Source organism: Chiloscyllium punctatum, chromosome 41 (assembly GCF_047496795.1).
Source record: "Chiloscyllium punctatum isolate Juve2018m chromosome 41, sChiPun1.3, whole genome shotgun sequence".
In the NCBI taxonomy this organism is placed as follows: domain Eukaryota; kingdom Metazoa; phylum Chordata; class Chondrichthyes; order Orectolobiformes; family Hemiscylliidae; genus Chiloscyllium; species Chiloscyllium punctatum.
This window is the reverse complement of record NC_092779.1, coordinates 12,325,151-12,341,696: the sequence shown is the minus strand read 5'-3', so window position 1 is coordinate 12,341,696 and position 16,546 is coordinate 12,325,151. Positions and strand designations below refer to the sequence as shown.

General features: G+C 44.2%; 1 protein-coding gene across 1 annotated transcript in view; it reads right to left on the bottom strand.

The window, feature by feature from the left end:
* The window catches only part of cdcp1a (CUB domain containing protein 1a), a 113,318-nt gene extending 109,334 nt beyond the window's left edge, over window positions 1–3,984 (bottom strand). The window contains exon 1 of the mRNA XM_072560378.1: window positions 3,779–3,984. Within this exon, the coding sequence (XP_072416479.1) occupies window positions 3,779–3,833 (55 nt within the window). The 5' untranslated portion in view covers window positions 3,834–3,984. The remainder of the gene's footprint in view (window positions 1–3,778) is intronic.
* Window positions 3,985–16,546: the final 12,562 nt, after the last annotated feature.

The following is a 16,546-nucleotide window of genomic DNA, read 5'->3' as shown; positions in this document are numbered from 1 at the left end:
TAGTTCTGGACTCCCCCACCCCAGGGAAAAGACCTTGTCTATTTATCCTATCCATGCCCCTCATAATTTTAGAAACCTCTATAAGGTCACTCCTCAGCCATTGACACTCCAGGGAAAACAGCCCCAGCCTATTCAACCTCTCTCTATAGCTCAAATCCTCCAACCCTGGCAACATCCTTGTAAATCTTTTCTGAACCCTTTCAAAGTTCACAACATCTGTACGATAGGAAAGAGACCAGAATTGCATGCAATATTCCCAAAGTGGCCTAACCAATGTCCTCTACAGCCGCAACATGACCTCCGCACATGCACCACTCTCTTGCCCCTTAGATCCCTTTTAAATTTTTCTCCTCTCATAAACCTGAGTCCTCCAGTTTCAGACTCCCCACCCCTAGGAAAAGGCCTTGGACATTCATTCTATCCATGCCCCTCATGAGTCTATAAGATCATCTCCCAGTCTCTGACGCCCCTAGCAAAACAGCCCCAGCCTACTCAACCTCTCCATGTAGGTCAAATCCTCCAACCCAGGCTTGTAAATCTTTTCTGAACCCTTTCAAGTTTCACAACATCCTTCTTACAGAAGGAAGGGAGGCCAGAATTAAATGCAATATTCCAATAGTGGCCTAACTAATGTCCTGTACAGCCATAACATGACCTCCCAACTCCTGTATTCAATATTCTGACTAATAAAGGAAAGCATACCAAAGGCCTTCTTCACTATCCTATCTACCTGCGACGCACTTTCAAGGAGCTATGAACCTGCACTCCAAGGTCTCTTTGTTCAGCAGCACTCCCTCAGACCTTACCATTAAGTGTATAAGTCTATGAGTCGTGTATATTTGCTGTTGCGATATGAGGAGGACTCCTGGAAGTATGCTACAATTAATACCATAAAGGTTTTATGAGAGTGCCATTTGGGTTATCATCTGCCTATGTCATTTTCCACTGGACGATGAGAAACATCTTACAAAGTTTACCCTAGGTCACCATTTAACTGGATGAAGTGCTAATAACTGGGAAGACCATAAAGAGCATTTTGAGAATCTGGACATAGAGCTTAAATGTTTCTCCAAGACAAGAATACACCTAATGAGGAAGGAATGTGTGTTCCAAGCACACCAAGTGATCTACTTGGATACAGAGTTGACAAGACTGGGTTACACCCTTTGGAAGATAAAGTGAGGGCGATCAAAGGTACCCCAGCTCCCATACCTATATCAGAGCTTAGGTCTTTCCTTTGGCTGGTGAACTGTTATGGAAAATCCATACATCACCTGGCCTCCATTCTGACATCCTTACACTTGCTGTGGGAAAAGGGTCAGCCTTGGAAATAGTTTCACAGCCAAGATGTAGCCTTTAGGGAAGTGAAGAAGCAGCTGTCATCAACTAAGGGGTTGACACACTACAATCCTAAGTGAGATGTGGTACTGACATGGGATGCCTCCCCGTACAGTATTGAGGCGGTGTTGGCTCACTGGTAGTCCAGCGGAGAGGAACCCCCAATAGTTCATGCTTCCCAGACTTTGGCTGATGCTGAATGAAGACATGTCCAGATGGAGAAGGTAGGTTTGGCGGTCATCTTTGATGTGAGGGAGTTCCACCAGTACCTTTATGGATGTAAATTTGTGACAGTAACTGACCAAAAGCCCCTGCTCGGGATACTTAAAGAGGACATGGCTGTGTCATCCACAACTTCAGGTCAAATTCAGCTGCGGGCCCTTATTCTGAGTGCATACAATTACAGGTTGGAACACTGTCTGGGAGGCCAAATGGTAAATGCAAGTGCATTGAGCTGCCTCCCTCGGGCAGATACATGAGCAGTGGTGTTGCCACTGGAAGAGACCGTTCTAGTTTTAAACTTTTTGGACACGTTCCTGGTCACCGCTGACAATATCAGATCATCGACACAAAAAGATCCCATCCTGGCAAAACTAAAACAGATGGTGGTGATAGGGGAAACCAAAAGGGCCATCACAACCAGGACTGGAAATGTTCTTGACCCGGAGAGACCAGACCACCATAGAGGACTGCATATTATTATAATTCAGGATTGGCTTTAGACTCAATATTAAAAAGAAAAGCTGAACAAGCTTTTGAAAATAGATTGATACCAGAACTAAGAGATTACTACCACCAGGTTGGATTGATCAGGCTGGTCCCTTTCTAAAGAAAAGAGGGGCTCAGGATTGACCTGCTAATGGTCTTTAAGGGTGTAAAAGGGTTTAACAGCTCCATGGAGGTGGTGTTTGCAGTGAAGGGAGAAAATTCAGCACAGGGCCAAGAGTATTAGACTGAAATCCAGTTGGGAGAAACTTAGAAGAAACTTCATTATTCATGACAATGGTGAGAATGATGGATATAATACAACACCATAGGAGCAGAAGTTGGTCCTTCAGACCTACTCCATCATTCAATGAGATCATGGCTGATCCAGTAATCCTCAGCTCCACTTTCCTGCCTTTTCTCTATAACCACTGATTCACAGGTGCATTTAAGGAGGTGTTGTAAGTACATAAGGGAGAAAGGAATAGAATGAATAAGACATCTCCTTTAAACCTTGCCCCCCCACCCAACACACACACACTTTAAACCTATGCCTCCTTTTTTTTCATTTGACATTTTCACTCTGGGGTAATAGACTGACTATCCATCCCATCCATGCCTCTCACAATATTATATACTCACGAGGAACATGGATGGGTTGGATAGTCAGTCTTTTTTCCCCCCCCCCAAGAGTGGAAATGTCACATATTAGGGGGCATTGGTTTAAATTGGGAAGGGGAATGTAAAACGAGAAATACAAGGCAAGCATTCTTGACACAAGAGGGTTGGTGTCTGGAACATGCTGCTGGGGAAGGTGAGAGAAGCAGATATGTTAGTAACATTTCAGAGGCATTTCAGACAGACACATGAAACAGGCAGGGAATAGAGGGAGCTGAAAAATGTGTTGCTGGAAAAGCGCAGCAGGTCAGGCAGCATCCAAGGAGCAGGAGAATCGACATTTTGGGCATGAGCCCTTCTTCAGGGAATAGAGGGATACGGACCACGTGCAGGTAGATAGGATTAACTTAGACACACATCGTGGTCAGCACAGACATAGTGGATTGAAGGGCCTGTTCCTGTGCTGTACTGTTCTACATTTTATGTTAAGACTTCAAACTTTTTTCCCCACATTATTAATTCTTTCTTATTTAAAAAAAAATCACATTAGTATCACACCTTTTTTGTGACCAGTTGATGTACATATTTTTGAAGTGTTGTCACCATTGTGAAGGTAGGAAGCCTGGCACTCAATTGCTGCACAGCAAGATCCCACAGGCAGCAAGAGAATCTGCTTCCCGACGTTGACTGTCACACACTTCCAGGGATTTACTACTATTCCTCAAAGCAGTTCCATGGGACCTTCTGAGACCATGCGTGATGGCGAATAGCACCTCTGCTAAACACCCCATGTGAGAGACATCACCCTCAGCCATGCTCTCAGCACTCCAGCCCTGAATGGAACTTGACCCAGACTTTCTGAATCGAAGAGAGCGAGAATGAAAGACAAGAGACAGAGGCAGAAAGCCTACCAACTGAGACACGGCCGGCTGGGAGGGACTTATTTCAAAAGTCAAATTTCAGTCCCTAGGAGGAGAAGGCTGTACCTGAAGTCAACACCTCAGCACAAAACAAAAATCGACATTACAACTTTTGTATTTTCTAAACAGCAACGAGAAGCGAGTGCAGCGACAACAGTCGACTTGTAAATGTCCCCAATAACCAGGTGAGCTCTTACCTGTTAGTCGGAGGGAGCCCATTAACAGCAGAAAGCACACCCCAGCGAACCCCATCGCTCCTCCGAACTTTCAAACAGGGGGCGAGGGTGTTTTCCAAAGTTAAACCTTTCACCAATTGTGGGCGTCTATTTTTATTTCCCCTCCTTTCTTTTTCCTCTTTCCCCGCCACATCGGCCTCTGCTTCCTGTCCAGGTTCCTCCTCTCTCGCCCTCCAGGTAGGTTTTGGGCGTGTCTCTCAGACAGCCCTGTACAAAGCTGTTGGGCATGTTCAGAGAGCCGAGTGCAAACGTGCTGTGTTCCCAATAAACGCCGCCTCCACAAGTTGGGCAATTGGACGGAGGGGAAGTGGCAAGGATTGAGCTCTGTCTGGGACTAACTGCGTGGAGTCACCCAGAAATGTTTGGGTTGTAAAATCCAAGTTTTGAAACTTTTCCTTCATCGATTTCCATCTTCTATGTCTTCCACTGCCTTTATGATTTTAATACAACTTTTATTTCGAGTTGTTTTTCTGAAGCAGTTGGGACACACCTTGGGGACAAGTGGGACTTCAATCTGGGCCTCCTTCCTCAGAGGTTGGGATGCTACCACTGCACAAGAACCTTTATTGTCTTCTCAAAATCCTCTCTTTACTGTGAAATTACCCAACATTGCTTCAGTTTCAGCTATTGGCTACTGAAATCCACATGATTGTTTTCCTTAGCTCCAGCCTGGACTATTCACAGTCTTTGCACACTGGTCTCCCCTAATTTCACTCTCTGTCAATGTGAGGTCATGTAGAGTCCTGCATCTTGAGCCCTAACTCCCGTCAAGATCCTATTCTCCTCTCCCCACGGCTGTGCCCACTGACCTACACTGGTGCCCAGTCAAGAAACATTTTGATGCAAGGTTTGTAGCTCAGGTTGAGGTTTAGGGTGTAGGTTTGCTCGCTGAGCTGTAGGTTTGATATCCAGACGTTTCATTACCTGGCTAGGTAACATCATCAGTGGTGACCTCCAAGTGAAGCGAAGCTGTTGTCTTCTGTTTTCTATTTATATCTTTCTCCTGGATGGGGTTCCTGGGGTTTGTGGTGATGTCATTTCCTGTTCATTTTCTGAGGGGTTGATAGATGGCATCTAGATCTATGTGTTTGTTTATGGTGTTGTGGTTGGAGTGCCAGGCCTCTAGGAATTCTCTGGCATGTCTTTGCTTAGCCTGTCCCAGGATAGATGTGTTGTCCCAGTTGAAATGGTGGTTTTTTTCATTCGTGTGTAGGGATACGAGGGAGAGAGGGTCATATCTATTTGTGGCTAGCTGGTGTTCATGTATCCTGGTGGCTAACTTTCTTCCTGTTTGTCCTACGTAGTGTTTGTGGCAGTCCTTGCATGGAATTTTGTAGATGACGTTGGTTTTGTCCATGAGTTGTACTGGGTCTTTTAAGTTTGTTAGTTTTTGTTTGAGAGTGTTGGTGGGTTTGTGTGCTACTAGGATTCCGAGGGGTCTCAGTAGTCTGGCTGTCATTTCTGAAACTTCTTTGATGTATGGTAAGGTGGTTAGGGTTTCTGGCTGTGTTTTGTCTGCTTGTCGTGGTTTGTTCTTGAGGAATCTGTGCACTGTGTTTTTTGAGTATCCGTTCTTCTTGAATACGTCGTATAGGTGGTTCTCCTCTGTTTTCCAAAATTCGGCTGTGCTGCAGTGTGTGGTGGCTCGTTGGAATAGTGTTCTGATACAGCTTCGTTTGTGTGTGTTGGGATGGTTGCTGGTGTAGTTGAGTATTTGGTCAGTGTTTGTCGGTTTTCTGTATACACAGGTTTGTAATTCTCCGTTGTCCTTTCTTTCGATTGTGACGTCCAGGAATGTGAGTTTTTTTTCGGTTTCTTCCTCCTTGGTGAACTTTATGCCTGTGAGGGTGTTGTTGATGATGTTAAATGTCTCTTTTATCTTGTTTCGTTTTATGATGACATAGTCTACAAACAAACCAACGGCACACCCATGGGATCTCCGCTATCAGGATTCATAGCAGAAGTGGTAATGCAAACGCTAGAACAAACAGCCCTACCAACCATCAAACCAAAAATCTGGGTTCGCTACGTAGATGACAAAGATAGAAGAGACATTTAACATCATCAACAACACCCTCACAGGCATAAAGTTCACCAAGGAGGAAGAAACTGACAAAAAACTCACATTCCTGAACGTCACAGTAGAAAGAAAAGACAACGGAGAACTACAAACCTGCGTATACAGAAAACCGACAAACACTGACCAAATACTTAACTACACCAGCAACCATCCCAACACACACAAACGAAGCTGTATCAGAACACTATTCCAACGGGCCACATCACACTGCAGCACAGCCGAACTTTGGAAAACAGAGGAGAACCACCTATACAACGTATTGAAGATGAACGGATACTCAAAAAATACAGTCCGCAGATTCCTCAAGAACAAACCACGGCAAGCAGACAAAACACAGCCAGAAACCCTAACCACCTTACCATACATCAAAGAAGTTTCAGAAATGACAGCCAGACTACTGAGACCGCTCGGAATCCTAGTAGCACACAAACCCACCAACACTCTCAAACAAAAACTAACAAACTTAAAAGACCCAGTACAACCCATGGACAAAACCAACATCATCTACAAAATTCCATGCAAGGATTGCCACAAACACTATGTAGGACAAACAAGAAGAAAGTTAGCCACCAGGATACACAAACACCAGCTAGCCACAAAAAGACACGACCCTCTCTCCCTCGTAGCCCTACACACGGATGAAAAAACCCACTATTTCGACTGGGACAACACATCTATCCTGGGACATGTCAGAGAATTCCTAGAGGCCTGGCACTCCAACCACAACACTATAAACAAACACATAGATCTAGATGCCATCTATCAACCCCTCAGAAAACAAACAGGATATGACATCACCACAAACCCCAGGAACCCCATCCAGGAGAAAGATATAAATAGAAAGCAGGAGACAACAGCTTTGCTTCACTTGGAGGTCGCCACTGATGATGTTCCCTAGCCAGGTAATGAAACGTCTGGATATCAAACCTACAGCTCAGCGAGCAAAGCTACACCCTAAACATTTTGATTTTAAAATTCTACCCTTTGTTTTCAAATCCCTCCAGGTCTCACACCTCCCTATCTTCTTTGGTCCCACAAACCTCCACCATGTCTGAACTCAACCAACTCTTGAACAATCCCCAATTTTAACTGGTCTTCCACTTGGTGCCAGCCTTGGGCTACCCAGGTTCCAAGTTGTGGAATTCCCACCTTAAACCTTTCCATTCCCCTACCCTCACTTCCCTCCCTCAATATTCCTCAAAAGCTATCTTTTTGGTCACCTGTCCTAATTGTGCCTCAGTGTCCTGGTTTGCTTTATAATGTTTCTGGAGCATGTTTCATTATGTTAATGGCAATGTGTAGATGTGAGTTGTTGTAGGAAAATGTTATTCATAAAAACTGACAGGGTCTGAACGGTTGTTTAAAGGCGTGAGTTGAATGGGGAGTGTTGGCCAAACAAAGGAGTTTAAAAAGAGATCTCCAAAGCTTGGGACATTGGCAGATGAAGGGCTGGTCACAGTAGTGAGTTGAAGATTTTGGTTGGGGAAGGGATTTCCAAGACATAAACCTAATTAAAAAATAGAAAATAGGAGTGCGCCATTCGGCCCTTTGAGCCTGCTCCACCATTCAATACAATCATGGCTGATCATCCAACCCAGGCCCCTGTTCCCACTTTGTCCCCATACCCCTTGATCCTTTTAGCTCTAAGAACTATATCAAACTCCTTCCTGAAAACATTCAATGTTTTGATCTCGAACACTTACTGTGGCAGGGATCTCCACAGGCTGACCACTCTCTGGGTGAAGACATTTGCTCAGCTTATTCCTAAATGACCTGCCCCTGTTCTTGGTCTGTGACCCCTGGTTTTGAACTCCCTGGTCATCAGGAACATCCTTCCTGGGTTTACCTTTTCTAGTGCTGTAGAGTGTTTTTCCTATGTGATCCCCCCTCATTTGTCTAAACTCCAGTGGATATAGTCCTAACTATTAGACCATACAATAAAGAAGTAGAATTAGGCCATTCAACCCATCTAGTCTAGTCTGCCACTTGATCATTGCTGATATGTTTCTCAACCCCAATCTCCTGCCTTCTCCTCATAACCCTGGATCCCTTTACTAATCGAGAGCCTATCAATCTCTGTCTCAAAGACACTCAGTGACTTGACTTCAACAGCCTTCTGCCGCAATGAGTTCCGTAATTTGACCACCCTCTGGCTGAAGAATTGATCCAGTCAGTCCTCATACATCAGTCCTACCATCACAGGAATCAGTGCGGCAAAACTTTGTTTCACTCCCTCCATCGGCAGAACATCCCTCCTCAGATAAGGAGATCACTTACTGAGTGCAGCAAGCATTACCCAATGTTGTAAGGATCTGGTCACAGTGAAGAAGATCCTTTTAGGAGGCTAGTCTGCTCCTAGCAGTCTCTATTCATGTCAGTTGTATTAATATGCTCCAATTAGTTGCAGTCAGCGATAAATTTCATGTTATTTACTCAACTTGACTCCTCTATTTGGATTAGAAAGCTGGCCTACCCTCAGACCAGTTTGAGCTTGAAACAGTTTATGCACACAAGTGAGCAGAGTTGGAGCAGTATAATGTTTTTGATGGTTTCTAGCATGGTCTCAGGATCACACTTTAGGGAGGATCATGAACACAGGGACATGAACTTTTAAATCAAAATGTGAGAGAGGCTGAGAGGTCGTATATGTCCATGGGCAAACAGATGGTGGCGCCAGTATGATAATGGCAGCAGCATTTTGAAAGAGTTGCAGTTTAAAGTGGTTGGAAGATAGGAGGCCAGACTGAAGAGTAATAGGACAGTCTGATCAAGAGAAGGCTGAGGTTTTAGGTGAGAAGTCTTTTGAGATCGAGGCAGACACTACAGAGGTCAAAGTATCTGGTCTTGTGGTAGAGAAGCTGTAGGTTTGAGAGCTTATCTTGGAATCAACCAGACCATTGGGACAAGCCAGTATTAATACCGGAGAGAGGGGGTGGCATCAGTCTGAGGAAATGGCATTTGTGAATGTTGTCAAGTGAAAGGAGACTAAATGTATCCTGACTAATCTTGACCAGTTTGTAGTAACCTGTTTTAACTCAGACATATTGTGTGGTGAGAAGACGAGAGTCGGGGAAGGTTCAACACAACTTTATCAAGAAAAAACAATATTTGTACTATTGTACTTTAATTTAATTTTATCAAACTCACAGGTCTCTTCAGCAAACAGTCATAAATCCTATACAGTCTCAAATCTATATTAGCTATCTACGTCTGACACGCACCTCTTAGGATTCACTACACCATATCCACAGGTCCCTAATGTTGTCTTTGAACTGTTTGTCTGAAAGGACTGGTAATACCCATTCAATAAGGTTGGGACAGGCCGTTCCTTGGTCTTTCAGGGTTGACTGATCTTTCAGGATTTGCACTTGTTGATTTGGGTTTCCCCTCTTGTCTAGGGCTGGTCCCAGTCTCTGGGTCATCTCACCAGGTCTGTCTCAATGGCAAGTTGATAGTCGAAGGTCTGACATTATTAGTGCGCTCTGTTCCAACTCTGCAGTTTGCAAATTGCAGAGTCCAGCTAGATTTAAACTTGGCTTCCACATTACAGGATTTTATTCATGCTCATGAAAAAAAAATCAATATTTCTGTAAGGTCACAGGTCACCTGGCCACACTGAAGACAATAACCATAATCTTCCCAGTGATGAGCAAGAATTGGTTTCGTTTAGGATAGGCTGTCCAGTGAGCAGTGTGATATCAGTGTGCTGATGTACATTCTGACATCATGTCTTCAGACTCAGGCTTGACTGGACTAGTTATAGAGAAACAAAGGTGACAAGAACAGGTCAGAGGCTGGGAATTCTGCAGCAAGTTACACAACTTCTGTACCCCCCCCCCCCCAAAGCCTGTCCTCCATCTACAAAGCATAAAGTTAGGAGTGTGATGGAATACTCCTGACTTGCCTGAATGAGTGTAACTCCAAAAGACTCTCAAATCCCAACAACTATCTAGCACAAAGCAACCCACTTAATGGATATCCCATTCACAATGTTCAACATTGACAACCCCACCCCCACCACTGATGCACACTGGCAGCAGTGAGTACTATCTCCCAGATGCAATACAATAACTCACCAAGGCTCCTCTGAAAGCACCTTCCAAACCTACAACCACTATCGAAAAGGACAAGGGCAACAGATAAATAGGATACTGAAGGTCTCAACCACCCACCCCCCAAGAGGGGTCTCTCAGTTCCGAGATCGGTCAAAAGAATCACGAGGAATACGGTCTGCTTTAGCAAGGTTCATCAACTTATTGCGACTCCAGACACAACACAGAGGTTAACAGTTTCTGTGTTCCTTGGAGAAAACTGCACACTTGAATTTGAACAATAAGCAATTTTGCATATTTCTTAAAAAACAGTACAACCTTAATTACAAAGAAAAACCAATGAAATTTAATAAGGTAACATAATGGACGGCAGGTTATTCCAGTGATATTTCCTGGGAAATGGTATTGTCAAGAAATGCAAATTATCGTCTCAAGCTTGTGGTTCAAGGTGAGTCAGGATGATCAGTTAATGTCTTATGATTCATTTTACGAAGACTTAATTGTCTGCTTTATCTTTTCATTCAACTAGCTCAGCGAAGTAGGAATGCAGCTTCCAACCATTTTACTACAGTATTAACCTGAAGCCATTTTGTGATGTTAATTTATATTGAGAAACCATTTTGTGGTTAATAAAAGCTTGCATAGATTTGTTGCTCCTGACAAAAGCCTAAATCCAGATATTAAATCCTCAGTATCATCTCCTGCAAACTCCCCTCCAAGCCACTCACTGTCTTGACTTGGAAATATATCTCCATTCCTTCACTGTCGCTGGATCAGAACCCTGTAACAGCGTCCTTAAGAGCATTATGGATGCCCTACAACACTCCAGGGACTAGGGTGGACAAAGTTAAAAATCACACAACACCAGGTTATAGTCCAACCTTCCACCCCACCAACCTCCGGATACATCATATCATCCTCCGTCATTACCGCCACCTCCAGACAGAAACCACCACCAGGGATATATTTCCCTCTCCACCCCTATCAACATTCAGGAGAGACCACTCCCTCCGCGACTCCCTCGTCAGGTCCACATCCCCCACCAACCCAACCTCCACTCCCGGCACCTTCCCCTGCAACTACAAGAAGTGCAAAACTTGCGCCCACACCTCCCCCCTCACTTCCTTCCAAGGCCCCAATGGATCCTTCTATATCCGTCGCAAATTCACCTGCGCCTCCACACACATCATTTACTGCATCCGCTGCACCCGATGTGGTCTCCTCTACATTGGGGAGACAGGCCGCCTACTTGCGGAACGCTTCAGGGAACACCTCTGGGATACCCGCACCAACCAACCCAACTGCCCTGTGGCTGAACACTTTACCTCCCCCTCCCACTCCGCCTAGGACATGCAGGTCCTTGGCCTCCTCCATCACCAGACCCTGGCCACATGACACCTGGAGGAAAAGCACCTTATCTTCTGCCTAGACAATAGACAATAGACAATAGATGCAGGAGTAGGCCATTCTGCCCTTCGAGCCTGCACCGCCATTCAATATGATCATGGCTGATCATTCCTAATCAGTATCCTGTTCCAGCCTTATCTCCACTATCTTTAAGAGCTCTATCCAATTCTTTCTTAAATGAATCCAGAGACTGGGCCTCCACTGCCCTCTGGGGCAGAGCATTCCACACAGCCACCACTCTCTGGGTGAAGTAGTTTCTCCTCATCTCTGTCCTAAATGGTCTACCCCGTATTTTTAAGTTGTGTCCTCTGGTTCGGCACTCCCCCATCAACGGAAATATGTTCCCTCCTGCCAGAGTGTCCAGTCCTTTCATAAGCCTATACGTTTCAATCAGATCCCCTCTCAGTCTTCTAAACTCAAGGGTATACAAGCCCAGTCGCTTCAGCCTAGGAACCCTCCAACCACAAGGGATTAATGTAGATTTCTCCAGCTTCCTCATTTCCCCTCCTCCCCACCTTATCTCAGTCCCAACCCTTGGATTCAGCACCGCTCTCTTGACCTGCAATCTTCTTCCCGACCTCTCTGCCCCCACCCCCTCTCCGGCCTATCACCCTCACCTCTTTCCACCTATCATATTCCCGGCGCCCCTCCCCCAAATTCCCTCCCCTCTACCTTTTATCTCAGCCCGCTTGGCACACCAGCCTCATTCCTGAAGAAGGGTTTATGCCCAAAACGTCGATTCTCCTGCTCCTCGGATGCTGCCTGGCCTGCTGTGTTTTTCCAGCACCACATTTTTCAACTCTGGTTAATTTGGAAGTACAAGCTTTCGGATTGCTCTTGGAGCAGGACAAATTCTGTGTCCAATCATCCTGCTCCACTAGCTGCCTGATGAAGGAGCAGCGCTCCAAAAGCTAGTGCTTCAAATAAACCTGTTGGACTATAACCTGGTGTTGTGTGATTTTTAACATAGTTCAAGAAGGCAGCTCACCATTGCTTTCGAAAGGCTGACTGGGGACTGGCAGTACATACTGCGCTAGCCAGCAAAACCCACGTCCCTTTAAATAATGAATGAGACCTTTATTGTTTTAAAAAGAGACATTTATGAATTAGTTTGAAGCTTTCCTACCTTCTGAAGGTGGATAAATAGCAAGGAATCATTTGCACGGAACAATATATGGAGCAGATTCCAATATTTGGAGACAGTGATGGCCCCCTTCCTGATGAAGTGCTGATGCCCAAATGTCAGATACTGCCTGATAGTGCTGTTCTTTTCTCGCGTTACACTCTCAACCCAGATTCCAATATTTGTTTTGTTGCAAAATGTTATTTCTTTCAGTGCTTGTTAGAATTGTATCAGCATGTTTCCTGACACAGTATTCTAGTTTCATCCTATTATCATGTGGGGGTTAGCGGTGGAGAGAGGTGTGAGTTAGATCCCAGCTCCGAGAGTCCAGCCAGGCTTTTGCCTTACCCACTAAAATTCAGAAGCGATGCTTGGAACATTCAGACTACCGTGTAAAATAAGTTTTCATTGTGCAGAAAAGAAACAAAATGAAAGTTCAGAATATCTTTACTTATTAATGGAAGTTAGGTGTGTGGAAAAGACTACACCAGACTCCAGAATTTAGCCAGCCATATTAATATCTCAGTAAGTTTCTGCTCAATAGCAACCCCCAGGATGTTGACAGTGAGAGATTCCATGTTGATGTCAAGCAGAGAAGATTAGATCCTCTATTGTTGGAACTGATTATTTAAAATTCACTCCAGGATTTAGGGCATCATTGGCCACGCCAGCATTGGAGGGAGAGGTTGAATAGGCTAGGGCTGTTTTCCCTGGAGTGTCGGAGGCTGAGGGGTGGTCTTATAGAGACTTTTAAAATCATGAGGGGCATGGATAGGGTAAATAAGCAAGGTATTTTTCCTGGAGAGGGGGAGTCCAGAACTAGAGGGGCCTAGGTCTAGGGTAAGAGGGTAAAAGTATAAAAGGGACCGAAGGGGCAACTTTTCCACACAGAGGGTTGTGCATGTATGGAATGAGCTGCCAGAGGAAGAGGTAGAGGCTGGTACAATAACAGCATTTAAAAGATATCTGGATGGGTACATGGATAGGAAGAGTAGAGGGGGATATGGGCCAAGTGCTGGCAAATGGGACGAGATTAATTTAGGATATCTGGTTGGCATGGACGAGTTGGACCAAAGGGTCTGTTTCCGTGCTGTACATCTCTATGACTCTCTGACTCTAATTCAATTACTGCTTGATAGTAACTCTACAGGATGGTGATGGGGAATTCAGCCATGGTAGTGCTGTTGAGTGTCATGGGGCGATGATTGGATTCTCTCAGTATCCTTAACTAGGCTCCACTGAATTCCTGTGCAGTTACTTAAAGCAGCAGAGCACCCTGCAAGTTCCTACAAGTTGCTCAATACTTTTGTCATTTTTTTTTTAATTAGGGAACTTCCAGAATAAATCAGATAGGAGCAGTATAAGATGTCTCTGAATAGCTCGCTTGCTGTTCCCTACTCCATTTTTATTAATTGTTTTATTTTGTTACAGACTGCACTCAAATAAAAACAGAGAGTGCTGGGGAAACCCAGCAATTCTGGCAGCATTAACCAGAATTAGTGCATTTTCATTAATCACAAGGCGACAAGAAGTGATGACCTACCATTGGCTCTTAGATATGGCTCATCATTTTAAAACTAGTATGTATCTGCATGATAATGGTTTGTACATGTTCAGTCAGGAATTTTAACCGCTCCCCCCAACATTGTGAGAAGCATACCCTCCAGGGACATAGCCTGATTGCAATTATTGCTCAAGCTGTTGTACGTAGTTTGAGGTCGCTTTCACATAATTTGTGCAGTAATTTTCAGACAATTGTTGCTGATGCTCTGAAACACGCAGCCACGTGTCAGTAATTTACATTGCACAGTACGCAAAAATGTGCTTTTAAATAACACAGGGAAAAGACAGGAGATTGGCACTAATCCTCCCCTGCTCTGGCCTACATGTGACTCCAGACCCACAGAAATGTGGTTGATTCTTAACTGCCCTCTGGGCACCTAGGGATAGGCAATAAATGCTATCCTGGGCAGAGACACCCTCATCCTGTGAATGAATTTTTAAAAAAAATTAAAATGCTCAGAGTGCCGATGTGAATGAAGCTCCTTCTGCAATTCGGATCTCCTTGCTACAATGGTATAGTGCTTATAAAAGACAGAAATGTAGAGAATTTAAAGTAGAACATAGAACACTACTGTGCAATAAAAGCCCTCTGGCCCTCGATTTTGCGCTGACCTGTGAAACCAATCTGAAGCCCATTTAACCTACATTATTCTGTGATCATCCGTACGTTTATCCAGTATTTGGAATTATTAATAAATAAGTAGTCTCCAGTATTGCTGTCTATCCTTTAAGCTACCTGTGCCATACGTTCTGAAACTCCCTCCTTACACCATGCTTCCTCTCTGACGATTTCCTTTGAGAAACTCTTAAAACCTACCTTTGGTCATCAGTCCAAATATCACCTTACATAGTTCAGTGTGATCTACACTTGAAACACCACCTTCCCTTCTCTCCACGGATGCTGCCTGACCTGCTGTGATCTCCAGCATTTGTTGTTCTCAGTATAGATTCCAACATCTGCGGTAACTTGCTCCATCCATGTCGTATTTTATTTGGCAATGCTCTGGCAAAGGACTTTGTGAAGATTTACCATGTTAAACTTGCTTTACGAATGCATGTTGTTGTTGCAAGTAGGTACTGCTGATAAAAACATTTTGTTTTGAGTCTGAAGGCAGTTGAAATTGCGATATGAATGCAAGCTCTTGTTGATATATTTAAAGGTGTAATGCGTAATTTTTCACTTTATGTATTTGACGATTAAAGGCTATCTTTGCCCGAAACTCTAGAACAACTAAATGCTCGAGTGTGTATTGGAAAGTCGGAGCACATCCTCAGGCTTTGCATGATGTTCGTGTCATCTGTTTGTACCACAGAATGAACCTTGGTGAGGTCAGAATTATAAGTGTCGGATGACAGGGCAGGAATGGATAGATGTAACTTTTCAAGCTGCTTTATTTCGGTGCAGAAAATTCCCCTCTGACGTGTATTCCACCAGTCACTCCTTCTAGACAAATATTGAGCTAGCTCACTCACAGGGCTATGAGGCAGAGCAGTGTTCAAACTGAAAACACTCCAGGTTGTCAAGCACATACAAGGAACTCCAGAGCAGATGTGAGAAACTGCTTCATCAGGCTGCAGGACCCACAGCGCAGGGCCACAGTCTGAAGATTGGACATTGGCCTTCGTGGACTGACATGAGAAAACATTTCTTCGTCCAGAAGATTGAGAATCTCCAGAATTCTCTACTCCCAGAGAGCTGTGGATACTCAATCAATGAGCAGAGAAATTGAAAGAAGGATGAAATTGAGAAATCTTTAGTCACAAAAGACATTAGAGGATAGGGGGGAAGCAATGTTGGTGATGAAAAGCAGTCATGATCCATTGGAACAGACCTGAGGAACAGTTTTAACCACTGAGGGTTGTTGAGTATTTTCAAGTCTGAGACGGACAGATTTTTAGTCAGCAAGAGTATCGAGGGTTATGGGGGAAAGGCAGGAAAGTAGGGTTAAGGATTATCAAATCAGCCATGATCTCACTGAATGGTAGAGCAGACTCAATGGGCTAAATGGCCTGCTCCTCTGTCTTATGGTCTTGCGGCTTCCATAAGATGTCTCCATGAAACTCGACACATTTCCATAGTGTGAAAACAATCTTAACACATGCTCAGTTTTCCTCTACCCTTGTCCTGAAAGCAGCCTTAAGACATAGATACACCACTGCTATGGCGCAACGTCCCAGGAAGCTCTTGGCCAGTTTTGCAATCAACCCGTAACTGATACAAGAGTCATCCAGTGATCTTATCACATAAGCTGACACCAGATCCATTTTGTGTTCTGTTAAGCATAAGTTTGGCAGTATTACTCTGAGAAGTAATTATGTTTTTAACAATAACATTTTTTTTTCCCTTTTCGCAAGGAAACATATTGTGCAATCTGAGGTCTATTTGCGTTTTTGAAAGCCTTAAGTTCAGGAAATTACTGAAATACCCAGGAAAATATATTATTCAGTATTCAGGATACCAGGTGTAATTGCTTCACTCTGATGGTAAGGTTTACGTCACAGGT